The sequence below is a fragment of the Phascolarctos cinereus genome, unplaced genomic scaffold (assembly GCF_003287225.1).
Source record: "Phascolarctos cinereus isolate Bilbo 61053 unplaced genomic scaffold, phaCin_HiC Scaffold_5;HRSCAF=322, whole genome shotgun sequence".
Classification (NCBI taxonomy): Eukaryota; Metazoa; Chordata; class Mammalia; order Diprotodontia; family Phascolarctidae; genus Phascolarctos; species Phascolarctos cinereus.
In genome coordinates, this window is record NW_027555958.1 from 242,500,442 (window position 1) to 242,522,178 (window position 21,737).

Sequence of the window (21,737 nt, forward strand, 5' to 3'; positions counted from 1 at the left end):
AATATGTCACTCATTTTCCAGTCCCCATGACTTTTGAGTGTCTACCCCTTTGCCTGGAATGTTCTGCCCTTTTATTTCTACCTCTTAGCTTCCCTGGCTTCCTTCATTACCATGACCTACCATGGAGATCTTATGAGCTTCAGCTGATTTTTATTTTGATACTTTGAAAGGTCTATAATTTAATCATTATGGAAGCTCCCTTCAACAACACAGTTGGCAATCCCCTCAACATTTCATGAGTTGCCATGGCCCCAAAATTAGCCATCTGGTGGCCAAATTTCTGGTAATAAGCCACTCTGAATGTGGTTAGGCAGATAACTGGTCTGTTGTTAGACACATACTTAAAAGACTTTTTTACATGTTAAGACTTAGCAGATTTTATGCTCTACTGGGTCTGTGAGTATATGGTATAGAATAGATAGAGCAAAAAATCCAACCTCACACACTTACTAGCTATGTGATGATCCTGGACAAATCGCTTAACTTTTCTCAGACTCCTTATCTGTAAAATGGAGATTATAATTTCTGTAGCACTTATTCAGAAATCTAGTATGACAATCAAATGAGATAACATATATAGATATATATTACATATGTAGGTTATATGTGTATGTATACATGTATACATACACACACATTTATATATAGCTTAAGGAATATTGAGTGCTCATGGTTGGCTCTGCCAATAAGATAATTTATATGCCAATGTGATAGTTTATAGAACTGAATAACAAAATTCATTTCAAGAAACAAAAAATCTAGAATATCAAAGAAGATAATGAAAAAAGGTATGGATGAAGGGAGAATAGCATTTCTAGAACTCAAAATTATATTATAAAGCAGCAATCTTCATTTGGTACTGATTTAAAAATAGAAAAGTGGATCAGTAGAACAGACTAGACAAGAGAGAGAATTGCTATCGATGCAACTTGACCCAGGTTCATGTGACCAACAAGATGGAGGACTAGACATCTTCTCTATCTTGATAACCTTTCAAACTTCTCCAAAACAGAAATTAAACACTAAAGATGAAGCAACTTCAACTATCTCTATGGTCCAAGACACCAGGGACCCAAAAGTAGGTTAAAAAAAAAACCCTAGGAGCTTGATCAGCAACCCTCTGCACTGATCTGAACCATGGGCTTACAATAAAATACACTTTGCTCCCCCTCCCTCTTTACGGTGTTGTGTTGGCCTAAACTCCAAAGTGCAGAAGTTTGCCGAGGCCATGACAGCCAATGTCCTCACACTGGCTGTTGCAAAAAATGTCTGTAACGGAGCAGGTAGGTGGCACAGTGGATAGAGTACCAGCTCTAGAGTTAGGAGGACCTGAGTTCAAATCCGGCCTCAGACACATAACACTCACTAGCTGTGTGATTCTGGGCAAGTCACTTAACCCTAATTGCCCTCACAAAAAAAAAATGTCTGTATGAGAGCAGAGGAACAGAACGAAAGAAGCAGAATATGTACCTGGGCTAGAAATAAGAGCTCAACCATACACCTCAACCCTATCCTCTCCCAGGGCCCTAGATCCAAATTCTAAGTGACAGAAATCAACCCCAGCTGCAATAGCATGACAGTGACAGTGCTCTGAATTGTTAGTGCTGGGAACTGAGGAACAAAGCTAATAGGACAGGACACTGTATGTAGCTATGAGGCACTCCACTAAGCCTAGTTAAAGAGCACAGCATCCAGCTGGGATCAGTTATGTCACCCTAAAAGTCACTTGGAGCCGAGACCTAGGCTAAACTATAATTTTCCTAGAGTGGAAGGAGAATAAAATGTTCTGAGATGCAGTCCCTAAGGAAATCACCATTAGAGAGGAGGGAGCCAGAAAGTGAGCAATAGAGAAAAATAGGGGAAAAAACAGAAATTACAAAACATTTCAGGAGGAAGAAAAGACAAAGACCTAGAACATAAGCAGATAAACAACAAAGAAAACATTAACAACAGAAGAAAATATAATCTCCAGATGTAGTAAATAGTTCAGACCTCTGTGAAGAAATATTGTAAAGACAAAGGAAAACGACTCAATATTTGATGAGACAGAGGATCCTGTGGAATTTGAGAACATAGAAACATGACATGTTGTTCCTGAGTGGTTTAAAAGAGAAATGAGAAATTATAAGAGCAGAATATATGGCCTGCACAACAGAAATAACTGACAGAATAGAAAAACTTGAATCTGCAATGACACATCTTACCAAAGAAACAGAAGAGAAGACAAACTGATTGGGAATTCAAATACACAGAAGTGGAGGACAGAACAATGCAGAAGAAGAGAAGCAAGAAGTAATTACATTAAAAGAAAACATGCTGACAAAAACAGCAGAACTTAAGGGAAATTTGACATATAACATCCAGAAGAAATATAAAGAAAACATTGAGGACCAATTATAAGGGGTTCAATAAGGTCAAATCATTTACATCTTATATATGAAAATGTTATTAGTTCTTTTATGACTGTTATTCTCATTTGGATAGTTTGAAAGAAAGGCTTGGGCTGAGCTGAGTATGACGGGGTGATTCTAAAAAAATTAAACTGTAGGGAGAGATAAAAAGGAGTAATTATCTCAAACAAAAGAGGCACAAAAGGAAAAATTGAAACAGAAGAAACTAATGGGGGGGGAGTACTGGAACCTTACTCTCATCAAGATGGGTTAAAGAGGGGACAACATATATATCTAGAAAGGTATAAAAGTCTTCTAAATTCAGAAAGAAACAAGAGGACGAGGGGATAGGGTGGGAGGAGTGAAAAAGAGGGACTGTTGGAGAGGTCCACAGGTTAAGGAACAGGAGGGCAAGGTGGCAGGTAAAAATAAAGTGGAGAAGCCAGGAAGGATAGGAATGGAGTGAGAAGGACAGTGAGGAAAAACAGGAAGGAGGAAAATACACAACAAGTTAACTATAGCTTAGAATGTGAATGGGATGAATTTACCCATAAAATGGAAACTGATAGCAGATTAAAATTTTGAATTCAACAGTATGTTGCTGTCAGGAAATGCTATAAAAATGAGAGATACACACAAAAATAAAATAAAGGGAAGGAGTCAAATATATCATGTAAAAAAAGCAGTAGTAGCAATCATGATCTAAGACAAAGTTAAAGCTAAAAGAGATTTAATCAAAAGAGAAAAATAGGAAATGACACTGTGTCAGCAATATTATTCAATATTGTTTTAGACCATTTAAAATAACTAGACAGTATAAAATACCTGAGAGTATACCTGCCAAAACAGACATAGGAACTATATGAACATAAATATAAAACACTTTTTATACAAATAAATTCAGATCTAAATAACTGAAGTAATATTTATTGTTCATGGATATGTAAGGCCAATATAATTTTTAAATTAGTTTATTTATTTTTAATTTTCAACATTCACTTCCATAAACTTTTGAGTTTTAAATTTTCTCCACCTCCTTCCCCTCCCCCCTCCTCAAGATGGCATGCAATCTGATATAGGCTGTATATATACATTCTTATTAAAATATTTTCACATTAGTCATGTTGTAAAGAAGAATTACAACAAATGGCAAGAACCACAAGAAAGAAGAAACAAAACAAAAAAGAGAGAGAGAGAGCAAATAGTATGCTTCAGATCTGCATTCAGACTCCATAGTTCTTTCTCTGGATGTGGATAGCATTTTCCATCATGAGTCTTTTGGAGTTGTCTTAGATCCTCGTATCATTGAGAAGAGATAAGTCTGTGAAAGTTAATCACCGTGTTATGTGACTTACTGTGTATGATGTTCTCGTTCTGTTCATTTCACTCAGCATCAGTTCATATAAGTCTTTCCAGGCTTTTCTGAAGTCCACCTGCTCATCATTTCTTATAGCACAATAGTATTCCATTACATTCATATACCACAACTTGTTCAGCCAATACCTAGTTGATGGGCATCCCCTCAATTTTCAATTCTTGGCCACCACAAAAAAGAGCTGCTATAAATATTTTTGTACATGTGGGTCCTTTTCCCATTTGCATAATCTCTTTGGGATACAACCCTAGAAGTAGTATTGCTGGGTCAAAGGGTATCTCAATTCTAATTTTTAAGGAATTATTTTCTTCAGTGAGCTTTTGTACTTCTTTTTCCATTTGGCCAATTCTACTTTTTAAAGAGCTCTTTTCTTTCAGTGAATTTTTGTATATTTTTCTAGTTAGCCAATTTTGCTTTCAAGACATTCTTCTCCTCATTGGATTTTTGTACCTCTTTTACCATTTGGCCTATTCTGTTTTTTAAGGTGTTATTTTCTTCAGTTTTTTTTTTGGTGCCTCCTTTACCAAGCTATTGACTCTTTTTTCATGATTTTCTTGTATCACTCTCATTTCTCTTCCCAATTTTTCATCTACCTCTCTTACTTGATTTTAAAAATCCTTTTTGAGCTCTTCCATGGCCTAAGACCAAGTCATATTTTTCTTTGAGGCTTCAGACATAGGAGTTTTGACTTTGTTGTCTTCTTCTGAGTATGTGTTCAGAGCTTCTTGTCACCACAGTAACTTTCTATAGTCAGATTTTTTTTATGTTGTTTGCTCATTTTTTACAGCCTATTTCTTGGCTTCTAACTCTTTGCTAAAGTAGGGTTCCGCTTCCAGGTAGAGGGCATACTATTCCAAGCTTCTGGGGTTTTGTGCAGCTGTTTTCAGAAATACTTCTAAGTTTTCAGTTTTTCCAAGGTGGTATGATCTAAAGAGAGATACTACTCTCCTGGCCTGAACTCTGGTCTATGAACAACCAGAAGCACTCTTGTCTGCTCTGGAACTGTGAAGAGAGCCTCTGTTCCACTGCTGCTGCAAGCTCTGGTGTGCTAGTACTCCTCCTCACCCTGGGACTAAGACCCAGGTCTATGATTCAAATCCAAGTATGGGCAAAGCCACAGAATCCTGCCCCCAGTTTCAGCAAAGAGATCCTATAATCTCCTTCTGAGAAGTTGTTCAACCCCTTTATTGTCTGTGGGATGAGTGCTCCAGAAACAGCCACTGCTGCTGCTGATTCAGTTTCTCCCAAGGCCTGCTCCTGGCTTGCTGGGGCTCAGTCAGCACTAGTGCAGCCTGTGCTGGCCTGTGCTCCACTTTCACCTGTGTGACAGACCTTTCCTGCTGACCTTGTAAGTTGTCTTGGGCTGGAAAACTGTTTCACCTGTCTTTCTGTGGGTTCTGCCGCCCCAGAATTTGTTTTAGGGAATTATTTAAAAGTGTGTGGAAGAGTTTTGGGAAGAGCTCAAATGAGTCCCTACCTCTTCTCTGCCACCTTGGCTCCACCCCCTGGTCATTATATTTCTAAGGAAGAATGTCCTAATGAGGTGCAGTAAGGATGGAATATAAATGCTAGAATGCAACCCTAAATCTCTGAGATCAATTCCTACCTCTGAAAAGTCTTCTAACAACATATTGTTTTTTAAAATAGGTATTACTATATTGATAAGAGAAAGCTTGAAGAGAAACTTGGGAAGTATACCTCTAGCAATTGCTAGAAGAGTACTGACATTAGCTGAAAGAAGCATCTGCTTGCCTTGGGTAAGATTATCCCTCTAGGCAGTTTTGCTCCTGTGAAACCATAAACAAATAGTCCTTAACTGATATAAAATTTATAAATACTGATAGCTACAACTCTTGCCTCACCATTCTCACAGAAATCATCATAGAAAAACTTGCAAGTTTTAAAGAATCTTCAAATTAAGGAGTGAAGGAAGAGAATAAGCTATTAACAACAGAAATAAGTTATAAGTACTGACATCAGAGACAGCTCCCCTAAGGCACAGCTGGCCTGCCAATATAAGAGTCTTTCTACTTAGAAAAATCCTCCAACTATAGTTGCCTGAATTTTGTCATTTCACCTAGTTATATAATCTGAAATGCCACTAAATTGGAGATTTATTTGGGGCAGTTAAATCACTGTTTCAAAAATGTAAATATTTCTGAAAAGGGTTAGGGGCTCACATTCATTCACCGAATATAAATTAATTTAAGAAGTCTCCTAATATTTATCCCATCAGATAAGAGCCAATCCACTAAGCTCATGGGAATTTTAAGTAGGGGAGAAAAAAGATTAAGAAACTTTTTTTTTAAATGGAGCATCTAAATGGAATGAAATACTAGAAGGCTTAGAGCATCATGAAGGCTCTATGAGTCTACAAAGAGGAGTACCAAGGGGTAGGAAGATTCCAAGGAGAAACTGTAGACTTCAAAATTCTGCCTTAGCTGGTCCTATATCATAGGAAACTCATTTTTATTTTATTTTATTTTATTTTATTTTATTTTTAGAATTAAGGATATCACCATTACAGTTGAGCTGAATACATTATGGGTTACTTGTTACAGCCCTGCCTAGGAAACTATCTACTACTCATAACTTTGTTTCTAAGGGAAAATGCATGAAGATAGAATTATCTTCAAAAACAAACTTTTGTAATACTATCCATCATGTCCCCTCTACTTTTTTCACATTCTTAGCAGATGTCCATTCGAAATGAGCAAACTATTAAGCCTGAGTATATACATACAAGGCTAACAATTTTAATAAAATAAAACCTAAGTTACTCTAACTCTTCTGTAGTCATATATAGATAATCCTTATTCTAAATAATGGCAGTGAAGCAAATGGTCTCATTTTTTTAATTAGCTGAGACAGTGGGCATGCCATAGAATGCCTGAAGAGAAATGAAAAGGTATGGAATAACTAGTGATGAGTGGTAAAGTGAATCTATCAGAGTAGTATAAAAGGATTATCTTGTTGCACTGATGGCACTTTTGAGGTTATATAACAAATTTGTAGTGGAACTAGTCAGAGCAGGTTCATGATTTTATCCAGCTCTGTTTTTCAGTACATGAACATAAACAAAGGCAGTGGACGGTGTGAATAATCCAAGGTTGGGTTATCACAAGGCATGATAATCAACAGGATAAGGGGTCAAAGGACGAGTGAAGAGAACAGTGTAGAACTGAACTAATTCACTAAGGTGCAGAGACGGGGAAGAGAATAAAGTATAAGCAATAAAGGGATGATGATGGCATGGGAAAGAAATGAGAGGTAGCAGGATTAGCAGTCATGGTAAGGATGAACAACAGGGTTAGGAGTCATCAAGCAGAGGGAAAGATAAAATGGATAACTGTTACTAAGGTTTTTCTTTTTCTTTTTCATTCAATGGGGGCTAGGAAGGAGGTGAGAGGGAAAAGAAAATGAATGCTTATTAACTGAAAAAAATTTTTAAAAAGGAATTATATGCCTAACTATGGTATCACTGGATTAAAAGGTATGGACATTTTAGTCACAAGCCCCCTGCCACAAGAAGCCTTTTCTGATCTCTCCATCTAGGGGTGCTTCCTTTTCTCTAAATCATCTGATATTTTATCTGTGCGTGCTCACACACACACACACACACACACACACACACACACACACGTTGCCTCCCTGATGGAATGTGAAAGAGGAACAATTTCATATTTGGCCTTGCATCTGCAGCCCCCAACACAGTGCCTAAAGCATAGTGCATCCTTAATAAATACTTCTTAATTGGTTTTTTAAGTATAATTCCAAATTGCTCTCCAGAATGTTTGGACCAAATCACAGCTCCATCAACAGTATATTACTGTGCTTGTCTTCCCACAACCCCTCCAGTATTGACTATTTCTAGCTTTTGTCATCTTTACTAATTTATATAGGTTAAATCTCAGAATTTTTTTGATTTGAATTTCTCTTATTAGTGATCTGGGGCAATGTTTCACATAACAGCCTGAAATTCTATTCAGGCTGAAAATCACTAATAGCCTGAAATTCTTTTGAGAACTATTTGTTTATAGCCTTTGACCACTTATCTACTGAGGAACAGAACTCTTTGTCTTGTGTTATTTCCTTATATATCTTGAATATAAAACCCTTAACAGAAATATTTGATGTAAAGATTTTTTTTCCTAAATAGAAACTTTTCCTTCTTATCCTAGTTGCACTGATTTTGTTCTTGTTTTAAATTTAATGTAATCATCATTTCCTCTTTTATCTGCTGTGATCATTTTTATCCCTTGTTTGGTTGGGAGGCAGCTGGTGGTGTAGTGGATAGAGGGTTGGACCTTGAATGAGGAAGACGAGTTCAAATCAAGCTTCAGACACTTACTATCTGTATAACCCTGGTCAAGTCACTTAACCTGTTTGCTTCTATTTCCTCATTATAAAATATTCCATTTTTATAAAATGGGAATAATAATAGCACCTACCTCTTAGGGTTGTTGTGAAGATAAAATGAAACAATATTTGTGAAGCACTTAGCATGGCACCGGTCACAGAGTAAGAGCTACATAAATGCTTATTCCCTTCTCCCTTAAGAATTCTCCTCTTAGCCATAGCTATGAAAGGTACCTAATTTTATTTTTCTCCAACATTTTTGATAGTATGACCTTTTACATTACACATATCCATCTTGAGCTAAATATGGTGTACCGTGTAAAATACTGGTCTAAAAGTTGATTTACGCCAAACTGCCTTTCAATTTTCGCAGTAACTTCCTGTCAAATAGAGTTCTCCCTCAAGTAATTTATGTTCCTAGGTTTATTAACACTAAATAAAATATAGATAAAAAAATTTTCTTTTTCCTTTTTTTCCTTTTAGGTCATGATGAATTTGAGATGCCTATGGGAAATTTAGATGAAGCTATCTAGCAAGCAGTTGGCAATGCCATTGTGGAAATCAGACATGAGATTTGGGAGACATTTGCATTGAGACAATAACCAAACTCATGGAAGCTAATGAGATGACCAAGGGAGAGAATACAGAGAGAAAAGAGGGCACAAAGTAGAATCTTGAAGGATGCCTCCACAGTGGTAGAAGGATGGATGACACAGCAAAGGAGGCTGAAAAGCAATAGTCAGATAAAGGACAATCAAGAGAAAAGTGTCACAGAAGCCAAGAAAGAAGAGGATGTCTAGAAAGACAGGGTGGTTGACACTGTCAGGAGCTGCAGAAAAGTCAATTAGAAAGAAGACTAAGAAAAGACCACTGCATTTAGAGGCTAATAATACTGTACAAACTGGCACACAGGGAAGATCTGTCACCTGGTTTTGCATAACTTTTTTTCTTTGTTAAAACTGAAGGCCAATCTTAAGGTTGGGAGGGGAGAACAGATATCTTCAGAAATGACTATGATATAAAAAACAAAAGGCATTAATAAAACTTTTAAAAAGAGAACAATGGCTTGTAAGATCAGTTTCAATCAAGTACAGTCATATTAAAAGGGATTAGGAAATAATTAGGAGGTGAAGAAATGGAGGCAATAAATGAAGGGAACCCTTTCTAGCAGTTCGGTTGTGAAAGGAAGAAAATATAGATGACTACTTGAAGAAATGGCAAGGTAAAGTGACTTTTTTTAAAATAGAGTGATGTTTTACTTCATTTTTTTTTTGGCTAGGCAATGGGGTTAAGTGACTTGCCCAGGGTCACACAGCTAGTGTCAAGTGTCTAAGGCCACATTTGAATTCAGGTCCTCCTGACTCCAGGAGGTGCTCTATCCATTATGCCACTTAGCTGCCCCTATTTCATCTTTTAAAACGCAAACTGTATTTTATTTTCAAGTGAAGATCTGCCTCATCTCCTTGACCTTCTCCCCACCCAAGAGAAAATAAGAAAATGAAACCCTTGCTACAAACAAGTCACAAAATAAAACACATTCTCAAATTGGCCATGTCCAAAAAAGTGTATCAATCTGCACTGAGTTCATCACCACTACCTACTACAGAGCAGAAAGGTGATGGACTTAGTGCAGATTGAGAGCAGATGTGGGTGTGTTTCATCATGAGTCCCCTGGAACCATGGTGGGTTACTGTATTGGTCAGGACTCCAAAGTCTTTCAAATTTGATCATCTTCACAATATTGTTGTTACTGTATACATTCTTCTTCTGGTTCTGCTCAACTTAGTCTCAATCAGCTCACACAAATCTTCCCAGGTTTCTCTAAAAGTGTCCCCTTAATCACTTCTAACAGCACAAAGCATCATTTTTGTATAACATAACTTGTTTAGCCATTCTACAATTGGTAGGCACCTCCTCAGTTTCCAATTTTTTGCCACTACAAAAACAGCTACTATAAATATTTTTGCACATTTGGAGAAGGAAATGGCAAACCACTCCAGTATCTTTGCCAGGAAAACCCTAAATGAGGTCACAAAGAATTGGACATGACTGAAAACAAGTGAATGACAACATTTGGATCTTTTCCTCTTTCTTTGATGTCTTAGGAGTACAGAACTATTGGTGGTACTGCTGGGTTAAAGGGTATATGCAGTTAACAGCTTTTTGGGCATAGTTCCAAACTGCTCTCAGAATGGCCAGAGCAGTTCACAGCTCTACCAATAGCGTATTAATAAACTTGTTTTTTCCATAGGTCCTTAAGAACTTGTCATTTTCCTTTTTAGTGAACTTTGCCAAATAGTATGTGGGGTAGAACTTTAAAACTGTTCTAGGGGCAGTGAGGTGGCACAGTGGATAGAGCGCTGGCCCTGGTGTCAGGAGGACCTGAGTTCAAATGAGGCCTCAGACACTTGACACTTATTACCTGTGTGACCCTGAGTAAGTCACTTAACCCCAGTGCCTAGCCAAAAAACAAGCTGTTCTAATTTGGATTTCTATTTTTTATATGGTTATTGATAGCTTGGATTTCTTCTTTAGAGTGGTCATTTGACCATTTATCAGAGTTTGCTTATTCTTACATATCTGAATGTGATTCTTATATATCTGAATGTGATTCTTTTAATATAATAAAAATGTTGCCTTTATTATCTCATTGCAAAACAATTTTTTTACAGGGCATATCATGCAGGCAGATAATTTTCTCAAGGACAGGGCTATGGTATACCAGGTAAGTAGAAAACCCATAACTCTTGGGAAGGGAAGGGCAGGATAGTGCCATTATTGTCCAGAGTCCTCAAAAATATATGCACACTCTAAGAAATGATGAGCAGGCAGATTTCAGAAAACCTGGAAAGACTGATGCTGAGTCAAATGAGGAGAACCAGCAGAACATTGTACACAGTAACAGCAACATTGTGCAATGTTCAACTATGATAGACTTAGTTCTTCTCAGCAATACAATGATCAAAGACAGTTCTAAAAGACCCATGATAGAAAATGCTATCCACATCCAGAGAAGAGCTATGGAGTCTGAATGCAGATTGAAGCATACTATTTTCACTTTTTTTGTTTTTTTTTCTTGTGATTTTTCCCTTTTGTTCTGATTCTTCTTTCACAACATGATTAATGTTGAAATATGTTTAACATGACTGCATCTGTATAACCTATATCAGATTACCACTGTCTCAGGGAGGGAAGGAAGGGAGAAAAATTTGGAACTCAAAATCTTATAAAAATAAATGCTGAAAACTATCTTTAGATGTAATTGGAAAAAAATAAAATATTTTAAAGTAGAAAAAATTAAAAGCAAAAGACTGGAAAGGCAAAATAAACACATTCTATTAATTCTCCTTTTTGTAAAGGCTATATTAACTATTTCTGCCTTTTTTCATTTGTTTATATCTCTGTGTCCTAGTACAGGGTCAATTTTTGTAAAAGACCCATGTTGTGCAAAGAAATATGTGCATTCATTTGTTATCCCATTAAGAAGACTTAAAAGACCTTAAAAGACTAAAAAGACCGTAAGTCTTTTAATTCTAGTTTCTCCAAAAATTTGTTCAGTCATGTTTTCCCTCTTGTTTCTGTTGGACTTATCCAAAACTTATAGAGAAGTACTAAAGTCTCTTGTCATTACTGTGTTATTGTCTAGGTCTTCTTGAAGCTCAGTTAATGTGATGTTAAGGTATTTGGAGTATATATGCTTATTATTGATATTGGTTTGTTATCTATGGTTCCTTTCATCAAAATATAATTTTCTTTTTTATCCCTTTCTATTTTTTGAATGTTTGTTTTTGCTTTGTCTGATGGTATGATGGTAACTCCTTTTTTTATTCACTTGAAATACAGTAAATTTTTTTTCCAACCCATCAGTTTTATTTTGTATATGTCTTTGTATTTTAAATGTTTCTTGTAAGAACAGACTGTAAAATAGACCAATATCTCACACCACATAACAAAATAAAGTCAAAATGGGTTCATGATTTAGATATAAAGGCTGATACTATAAACAGACTGGGAGAGCAAGGAATAGTTTACCTATCAGATTTATGGGGAACAGAAGAATTCATGACCAAACAGGAGATAGAGAACATTATGAAATGCAAAATGAATAATTTTGATTACATTAAATTGAAAAGTTTTTGCACAAACAAGAACAGATTGTAAGGTTTTATTTTCTTATTCAATCTGTCACTCTTTTTCATTTTATTGAATGTTTAATCCATTCATATTTAAATTTCCCTTCTGCTGTAAACAGAATATTATGTTCCTTCAGTTACTTCACTCTTTTTTTTTTTTTGGTAAAGTTTCCCTGTTCTCACTGGCTCTCTTCCCCTCACCTCTGATCCCTTCTTCTCATCTGTTACCCCCTACCCTTTGTGTTTCTCTCTCTTTTTTGCTTTTATCTGGTTATATATTTCTTGTCCCTCCTTTTTTCTTAGTCAAGTAGAATTCCCACTCCTGTCCTCCCTTTCAGCTAGTACTGTTCATCAGCTTTTTTTTACATTTCTTTTTGTGTGCCCCTTTCCAAAAAGGATTTCTTACTCTCATCATTATCCATTTCTTTCCGTTTACTCTAGATCTTCATTCTCTGATTCATGACCACTATAATAATCTGGTCTCTCTCTTTTCTCTGTATTCTTCCTATAATCAAAGCTTCCAAGGAATTCATTCTAGGCTCTCCCCTCTAGCTGCTTTCTGCCACTGCCTGGTAGGGCTTACTCCATGGATTCCTCCGTTTTATTGTGCCTCACTCTCAGAACAATGCCAACAAGATGTCAGAGGGGACATAGCCCCATGGTACCTCTCCTCTCCCACCAATGATTTATACCTAGTTTTGTTGACCTTTTTTCTACATTTACCTGGAAAGCTCCCAGTGTTCAGGCTGTATAAAATCCTCTGGGTACTGGTTACCCCCAGGGGTTTCATATCTACCTCCACCCTCCCCCAAGACAAACAGACTTTTCAAGCACCAAATCCTTCAGGCCTCATCCAGTGTAAAGTCCTCATGCCCTACACTCCTAATAGCATTCATCCATGGAAACCCCTCCTATCTTTAAAGTAAGACCTCCTTCTTTTCCCTTCCCTTTTCATTTTTTCCCTCCTCCTCCTCATCCACTCCTCCAGAGACTCCTCTCTTTCTGGGACCATAGAGGTCACCTTCACCTCTTCACTGTCAGCTCTACCAGACTTCACCCCTGTCTCCTTGCATACATTTAGAATGATGGTTCTTACCAGTCTTTCTGTTGTCACTCTGTTGCTGTCTTTGCTTGCTGCTTTTTTATTTTGAGGTGTTTGCGAAGTAAATAATCTCTTCAGTTCTGGTTTTCTTTCTAAAAATACTTCAAACTCTTCTTTATTACTGAATGTCCATCTTTTGTCCTATAAGGTTAAACACAGATTTGCAGGATAAATCATGCTGAGTGGCACTGCCACACATTTTATTCCCTCCTATTCCAGTGACTGAAGAAGAGTCTTATGTTATTCAAAGGTCCTTTTCTTTGTATTGAGGGTCTTTCTCCAGATGACTTGCAGAACATGTGGTTTCTGGATTGAATTGTTAAGTTTAACCATTATGTGTCTTATTGTTTGTAGACTTGAGTTGTGTTGTTTTTTCTGGAGGTAATTTGTGAATTCTTTCAGTTGGAATTTAATTTTCTATGTTCAGAAGTTCTAGACAGTTCTATTATTTCTTTCATTATAGTGTTAAGGTTTTTTGGTCCTGTCGTGTTCTTCTGAGAGATCCATGATCCTTAGGTTGTCTCCATGCATTCTGTCTTTGAGTTCAGTATATTTTGCTTGAATAGTGAACATATTTTCTTTTAATATTATTTTTTTGCTTTTTTCTTCTAGACATTCCCAATCTACTGTTTCTTCTTTGTTGTTTTTTTTTTTGGTGAGATTTCCCATCAGATTCAAGTTTTTCTGTTCTGCTCATTATTTCTGCTGTGCAGGACATAAATTCTGCTCTCATAATTCTCATTTCTCTTTCAAACTACTCAGAAACAGTGTATCGTGATTTGCAGTTCCACGCTCTCTTCAAATTCCACATAGTCCTCTGTCTCATTTCTCTTTATTCTGAAATACTTATCCACAGATGCCTGAACTCCTTTACTAGATTTGTAGGCCATATTTCCTTCTATTTTTTCTGTTTATTTACCTGTTTATGTTCAAGGTCTTTGAGATTTCTTCTTCCTGAAATCTTTGGTACTTTCAAGTCCTTTTTCCTCCCTTATTTTCATTATCACTCACTTCCTAACTCCATCCCCTCTGATTGTGGTTTCCTTGGGTGCTGGATCTCAAAGTATCTCAGCCTCCTCATGGTTCACCAGCCTAGGTCTTTCTGCCTTAACTCACTTTTGGGTGGTCAGAACTGGTCCCAGCTGAGTGTTGTGCTCTTTCCCTCAGGCTTCATGGAGTGCTACACAGCCCCCCATACTTATGTGTCTGTCCCACTCCCACTGTTCCTTAGTTCTCTGGCCCTGCACTGACAGTTTAGAGCCTATTGTACCTGGCACTGGCAGTTCAACACACTGCAGCACTGGTGCTTCTGGGATGCAGTCCCTGGAAAGCTTTTGCTCAGGAAGGAAGAGGACCAGGAAGGACTGGGACCACGCTGGCTGTTAAGGTACAAGTAGTACTTATCAGGGAATCCTTGGACAATTTTTGTCTTATACTCCTGCTACAGCCTAGCAAACAGGACCATATGATTTTCAGGAACATGACCTACCTACAAGGCACCTACAGCAGTACCACTTCTAGAACAGTTCCCAGAGAAAAGCCTCCTCAGCTACTACAACTGATTGAGTGCCGAAGAGACAAAAACTCCTTTCTAATCCCCAACACACCCAGGCCAACTATGTTCAAAGGATTTTGTTTCTTGAGAATTCAAATCAATTTACACTACTGATTATTTGCCCTAAAAAACATTTTCTTCATAAAAAGTAGGGAAAATAATTCATTTCTACTATAATAAGAAGAGCACATGGCTAGTAGTGGAGTCAAGGCTTCTACTCCTGAGCCACTAATGAACTGTATAAATTTGTCAATTAACTTCCATAGGCCTCGGCTTCCTCATCTGAAAAATGTATACATTGGACTGGATGACCTCTAAGTTCTAAAATTCTTTTATTCCAATGACTAAAACAATGAAAAATTAAATGATCACCAAAAAAAAAATGCTCCTGGAGAACAGGAAATGAAACATACCACTCCCGAGAGTAACAATTATAAGGGCAGGATGTTTTACATGTTGTCAGATGTGATCGCCATGTCCCTTGTTTTCGCTCAGCTGTTTGTGGGAAAAAAGGGTTTAAAATGTAAAGAGGAAGGAACATGTCTGGAAATGACTATGATTTAAAAAGTAAAAATAAAATAAAATTCTGTGATTCTGTAATTTGGCCTGTGCTGAACCTTTCAGTATTAGTATTCTCTTTCATTTATCCTCAAACTTAAGGCAACCAGAAACCTGACACTCGAGAATACATTAGCAGCATTTAATGAGGTTAACCACTTCAGCCTACTGCATATTCTCCCTTCCCTATGTCATATACTCTCTCCATGGCTTCAAAAACAACACACAACTTATTCTCTAAAAGTTTCTGTTCAGTATCCTTTTCTGGCTCCTCTGCCTCTTACCAACCCCTTACAAAAGTTCTGTCCATCATGTCTTTCAACTTCTTCTCTCACTATATTCTTGTCCTTGGCAATTTTGTTGACTGCACAGTTTCAACTATCACATTCATAAAGGTGACTCCCAAATCAATATTTTCAGTCTTGATCTCCCTTCTGAGTTCAAGATGCACATCTCCAACTGCCATATCAATAATGGTAATAATATTTATATAGCATTTTAAGATTTGTAAAGTATTTTACAAACGTAACTCTTTTGATCCTCTCCACCGCCTACCTTCTCTCTAAAGATTTTTTAAAAACCCAACTGCTTATATAGCTCATTAAGGCTTGTAAAGTGCTTTTGCAGATATTGAGTTTTAGCCTCACAATAACCCTGTGAGCTAGGTGCCATTATTATCCTCATTTTACAGATACAGAAAACAAGGTAAATAGAGGGTAAATGACTTGCCCAGTAAGTATCTGAGATTGGCTTTGAACTCAGGTCTTCCCAACTCCAGGTCTAGCACTTTCTAATTGGATGTCCCACCTGCACAAACTGGACATGTCCAAAACTAAGATTATCTTTTCTCCTAAACAAATTCTTCCTTATATCTTCACTACTTATATGATAACAGTACCACCATTCACCCAGTCTACCATGTCCAAAACCCTAGTATTTTTTTATGTATGTATGTTGTCTCTAATAGACTATAAGCAGCTCTCTTGAGGGCAAGTACTGTTTCATTTTTATCTTTGAGGCCACTAGGTGGCACAGTTGTAGACCTGAGGTCAGGAAGGCAAGAGTTTAAATCCACCTCAGACTCTTCCTGTCTGATCCTGGGCAAGTCACTTGCCCTCTCTCACCCTCAATATTCTTGGATACTGGATACTTCCTCATCTGTAAAATGAGGATAATAAGAGCACCGACCTCACAGGGTTGTTGTGAGGCTCAAATGAGATAATATATGTAGAATGCTTTACAAGAGAGCTATTATTATTAGTATCCTCAACCCCATGCTTGTTGTTGTTGATGACTTCTTTTCTCTCCCTCACTTCTCACATCTAGTAGCTAAAATTGGATTTTATTCTGTTTATTCTACCTTCTCAGTCCTTCATAACATGCCTTTTTTTTTCTATTCCTACCTCCACTACCCTCTTCCCATAATAAACATACGGGTACCTGCACCTCTGCAGCATATAGTTTTACCACAAGGGATCTACTAAATGTCCTGGGGGCTGTCCTCATTTCTCTTGACAACAGGAGCATACCAGAGAGCACATGAACTGTCCACCTGTCATTCCTCTCTCCCCCATGTGACTAGCCCATCGTCTTCTATGCTTATACATTTCTTTGATAACATTCTTCACTTTACTTCTTCACAATTCCCTGCTGGTAATCTACTGCAAGCCTGCTCATACACTCCATATGCTTGCTTCTCCATTGTACTTTGGGAGAGTTTCATTTTCAGTCCTTCAGAAGCTATAATGTTTCAAGACTCACAGTCTTTTAACACTGGAAGGACACTAGTATTAAGGAGCTCATCTTTCCCTTATTTCAGGGAGAAGCTGAGGGGGACTAAAAGAATGATACAATTTTCCAAAGGCAATTTGACCCTCTGAAACTGTAAAATACTCCACAACAGCAGAAGTCTGTGTATTAAATAAACTTTGTATTTCTCACAGTGCCTAGAACAGTAAGTACTCGTTATATAGCAGATACTTAATAACTGTTTGCAGAATTAAACAAATTGAACCAAATTAAGATTAGGTAAAACAATTTTTGGGGCTGGAAGGGGTAGAAGGAGATTGGACTTTTGATGTCACAGATATACTAAAAACCACCAGTGCACATCTGAAATTGTTCTGCAATATAAAGTCTTAGAGAGTTGCTTAGAACACTGAAAGGTTTAGTGATCTGCCCAAAATCATAAAACCAGTTTATGCCAGAAACAGAAGTTGAACCCAGGTCTTCCTGATTCTGCCTCTCCCAAGATACATAGGCCATTAATCTGAAAATGGTGATCTAAATAAAGGCCTTTCCAGCTCTAGCTCACCTCCCTATTTGGTCCATTACCAAAAGTTAGAACCAGATTTCACCACTAATCCGAATCTAAAATAGCAAGCAGACCAGCACGTCAACCAGGGAAGACGATGCTCCAGGCAACGGTAGAATCTCACTCCATTTTCATCAAACCAATTTATCACAACCCATAATGTAAAACGTGGAAAAATAAGGTCGGTCTTAGTGCTAGGCCTGAGTGATTGGTATTGGTTACAATGTTTAACTTTTCCTCTTGGATAAGACTCACCATTCTGGAACCAAACTAAGACAGTCACCAAATCTTTCCATATTCCAAATATAAACAGATACCCAAAGTTAAAGATATTATTAAATCAATGTCAGATCAAGTCTGACATGAATTAGAGAATCGAAGTTAAAGTCTGCCACAAGTTCTGGCAACCTTCAAATGTAACAGCTGGGACAGACCCACAGTTGCCTATCAAAATACCGTTGTGTTTGCCACCTCTCCTCAACCACAAGATTTCCCAGGGACAAATCATTGCTTGATAAATGGCTACAAAACTGTATCAGATTTTCTTTTTACAAGGGTCTTGAAAGAGTTCCAGTTCCAAGGGCAAGGCTGTCAAACTTTGTCCCCTACCCCACAAGATCTACCTCTAATTAATCTAACAAATGAGTAAAAGAGGAAGGGGGACAGGGGGAATAGCATGTAGACAGGATCATACAGAACTACTAAAGCTTAAAACTAAGACATTTGGGACACCCTCTATTTCAAGGGTGATGCAACAGGGTTGTGGAAGTAGAGGTTGGCAGCTTCTCAGAATAAATACCAGATGCAGGAAAGCCTGGGGGAATGGCAAAAAAAAAAATCCATGAAGATTTGGGACGACAGGAATTCAAATGCGAGGGGTGAAACAGTCGGGCGCTAAGACCGGGAGGAGAGCAAGAGCCTAGCTGCTGGGGAGGAAAGCCGCAGAGAAGGAGCATTAGAATCATACATACATAGATAGCACCATAGATTTATAGATTTAGAGCTGGAAGGGGCTTTAAAAGAGGACGTCTAATTCAACCCTTCGTCTTACAGAGATCCTGAGCACCGCCCGGAGAAACAGGACCCGGGGATGGGGGGGGCGGGGGGAGAAACTCAGCATTTGAATTCAGGCCCGCTACCTTCAGATCTGCCTTACTTTTCCATGGTACCACCCAGCCCCGAAAGGGCAGTGCAGAAGAAGGGAAGGGTAGGGGTGGGACCACAAAAAGACTGGGCGTAATGGGGTGAGGAGCTTCAGCAGCTCGGGGCGGGGGAGTCCCCTAGAAAGACTTTGTAATGAGAAGCAATGGAAGAAGGACCTGGGTTCAAATCACGAATCTGTTGCTTTCCACCTGTGTGGGACTATGGGGCAAGTCACTTCACCTCTGTGGGCCTCGGTTTCCTCCTCTGTAAAATGCGGGGGGTTGGACCGTGGGTGCCAGGATCTGCCATGCACCCACACTCACACACACTCACACACTCACACTCGGGAGGAGGGCCAGGTGGGGAGCACCGTGCGCCCACACCGGGGTTCCCGGCCCGCGAAGGGACCCGGGGAGGGGGCGGCCCGGGCCCGGGGCTCTCACCGGGACAGGTGCTTCAGGATCTGCTTCTTGATGATCCCAGCCATGCCGGGGCCGGGACCGGGCCGGAGGGAAGGGCCTGGGTGGCCCCGACCTCAGTCCCGAGGGGAAGGCGGCCTCCGTGCCTCGCCGCTGCCGGGGAGACCGGCCGCCACCGCCGCTGTCGCCGCCGTCACCGTCGTCGCCATGACCGCTCTCCCAGCCCGACCGCCTCACCCTCGCTTCCCCGGCGTCCGCGATTCCTCCACGATCCCACCCACCCGCGCGGCGCCGACCTGCACGGGAGCGAGGCCCGAGCGAGCTCGCGCCCGGTCCTGCCGAGCCGGTCCGCGCCCAGAGGCGCCTCCTAGCGGGCGGTGGAGGGCGCGCGCCTGCAGCGACGCGAGAGGGGAGGAGAGGGGAAAGGAGGAGATAGGAGAGAAAGGAATAGGGAGGGGGGAGGGGAGGGGAGGGCAGAAGAGAAGGGAGGGGGCAGAGGGAGCTAGGAGGCGAGGGGAGGGGAGGAGAGGGAGGAGATTTCAGTACGGTTCGGACTACACTGTTTTCTGAAAACCAGCCTAACTCGTTCCAGAGAGACTCGTTCCAGGTATAGGTTGGTTTCTTGGTGATAAATTATTCTTCGGCAGCCTGTGAAATGAAAAAAATGCAAAATATCTCTCAGTTTCTAGCAGGCTACCGTCTACTTCCAAGGGGGCGTGGCTGAAAAAGAGGCAGAAGGGGCTAAGAATCACATCGGATTATTTTTAGATCTGTAAATATTACTTTAATGGTAGGTATTTTAATTGTGAGATCCATGTCCAATGACCAGCAAGCACACACAATAACAACAACAAAACAACTGAGGTTTATAGAGGGTGTCCCCAAAATCTTGCTACAGTTTTGCTCTAAGATTTAAGCTATTAAAGCTTAAAACTGTACTAAGACTTTTGCATATAAGTTTTGCATACAGCTATATAGATGTATGTGTTTGTGTATATAATTTTATTTGATGCTGAACTGAATCATAATACTGTTGTTGTTCAGTCATGTCCAACTCTTTGTGACACTATTTGGGTTCTTGGCAAAGATACTGGAATGGTTTGACATTTCCTTTGCCAGCTCATTTTACACATGAGAAAACTGAGGCAAACAGAGTTAAGTGACTTGTCCAGGGTTACACAGCTGTTGTCTGAGGCTGGTTTTTAATTTACGTCTTCCTGACTCCAGGGCTGCACTCTATCCGCCGTGCCACCTGGCTGTCCATATCAACACTGATAGAGGTAGAAACTAGAGCTAGGCTCTGGACTCCGGAAGACTTAGACCCAATTCCTTGCTCTGATAGTCACTGACTGGGTGGTGCTAGGAAAGTCACTTAATCTCTCAGTGCCCCAGTAACTTTCTAAGACGTCAGCTGGTAGAACAGGTACTGACCTACATAATAGAGGGAGCTTCCCCACAAGAAGTTCCTCATCTCATTGAAATCCTAGGTCCAGTTCAAATATAAATAAATTAAAAAGTTGGTTTTATCACCTGTCCAAAGACAAGAAACATTGATCATCTCACATTTCCAGGGTCACAATGAGAATAAGCAAAAAGATCACTAGGAAGGCAATTACAGTTTACTTGCCAACACCAGTTGCAGAAGATGAGTCATAGAGACTATCTTTTGCCTTTCTTTGTTTTGGGTTCTTTTTTTCCCTTTCTTTGTACCCCCAGCACTTAGCACAGTGCCTGGCATATAGGGGGCACTTCAAAAATGCTTATCAATGGACTCACTGACTGGGGAAGACTATGGACCTCTCCTCAGAAGAAGGTTTTAAATGCATAAAATAACATACATAAAAATAGCTAAAACATATATAACATTTACTAGATGTCAAGCACTTTGCTAAGCACTTTACAATTATCTCATTTGATCCTCACAACAAGCCTGGGAGATTGGCTCTATCATTATCCTCATTTTACAGATAAAGAAACTGAAACAAAGATTAAGTGACTTGCCCAGGGATCAACCCAGCTAGTAAGTGTCTAAGACTGGATTTGAACTCAGGTCTACTCCTGATTCTAAGCCCAGCATTCTATCCACTGTACCACCTAGGATTACAAAGAAAATCAAATATATTTAATACATTATCAAAGCATTTAAGAAAAAGTAAACTCATCAACCCTGGTTTAAGAACCCCTTTCTAAAGGGAATGGAACTTCTAAAAAAACCCTCCAATTTAAGTCAATATATACTTTAATACTCTGAGCTTAGGGCAAATGTGTACAGAAAAGATGGTGAAAAATATGTTAGAGAATATGACCCCACAATAAGACATGAAAAAGGCTTATAGACCACTCCGAAGCCTCTATTTAGGAAGGGACCAGGTTGTGAAAGACTTTAAAA

General features: G+C 39.0%; 1 protein-coding gene across 2 annotated transcripts in view; it reads right to left on the bottom strand.

Moving 5' to 3' along the window:
- BLTP3A (bridge-like lipid transfer protein family member 3A) overlaps positions 1-19,672 on the bottom strand; it is a 59,320-nt gene extending 39,648 nt beyond the window's left edge. For both annotated transcript variants that reach the window (XM_020999657.2, XM_020999656.2), the window contains exon 1: positions 19,373-19,672. In XM_020999657.2, the coding sequence (XP_020855316.1) occupies positions 19,373-19,416 (44 nt within the window). In that variant the 5' untranslated portion in view covers positions 19,417-19,672. The remainder of the gene's footprint in view (positions 1-19,372) is intronic.
- Between the last annotated feature and the right edge of the window lie 2,065 nt (positions 19,673-21,737).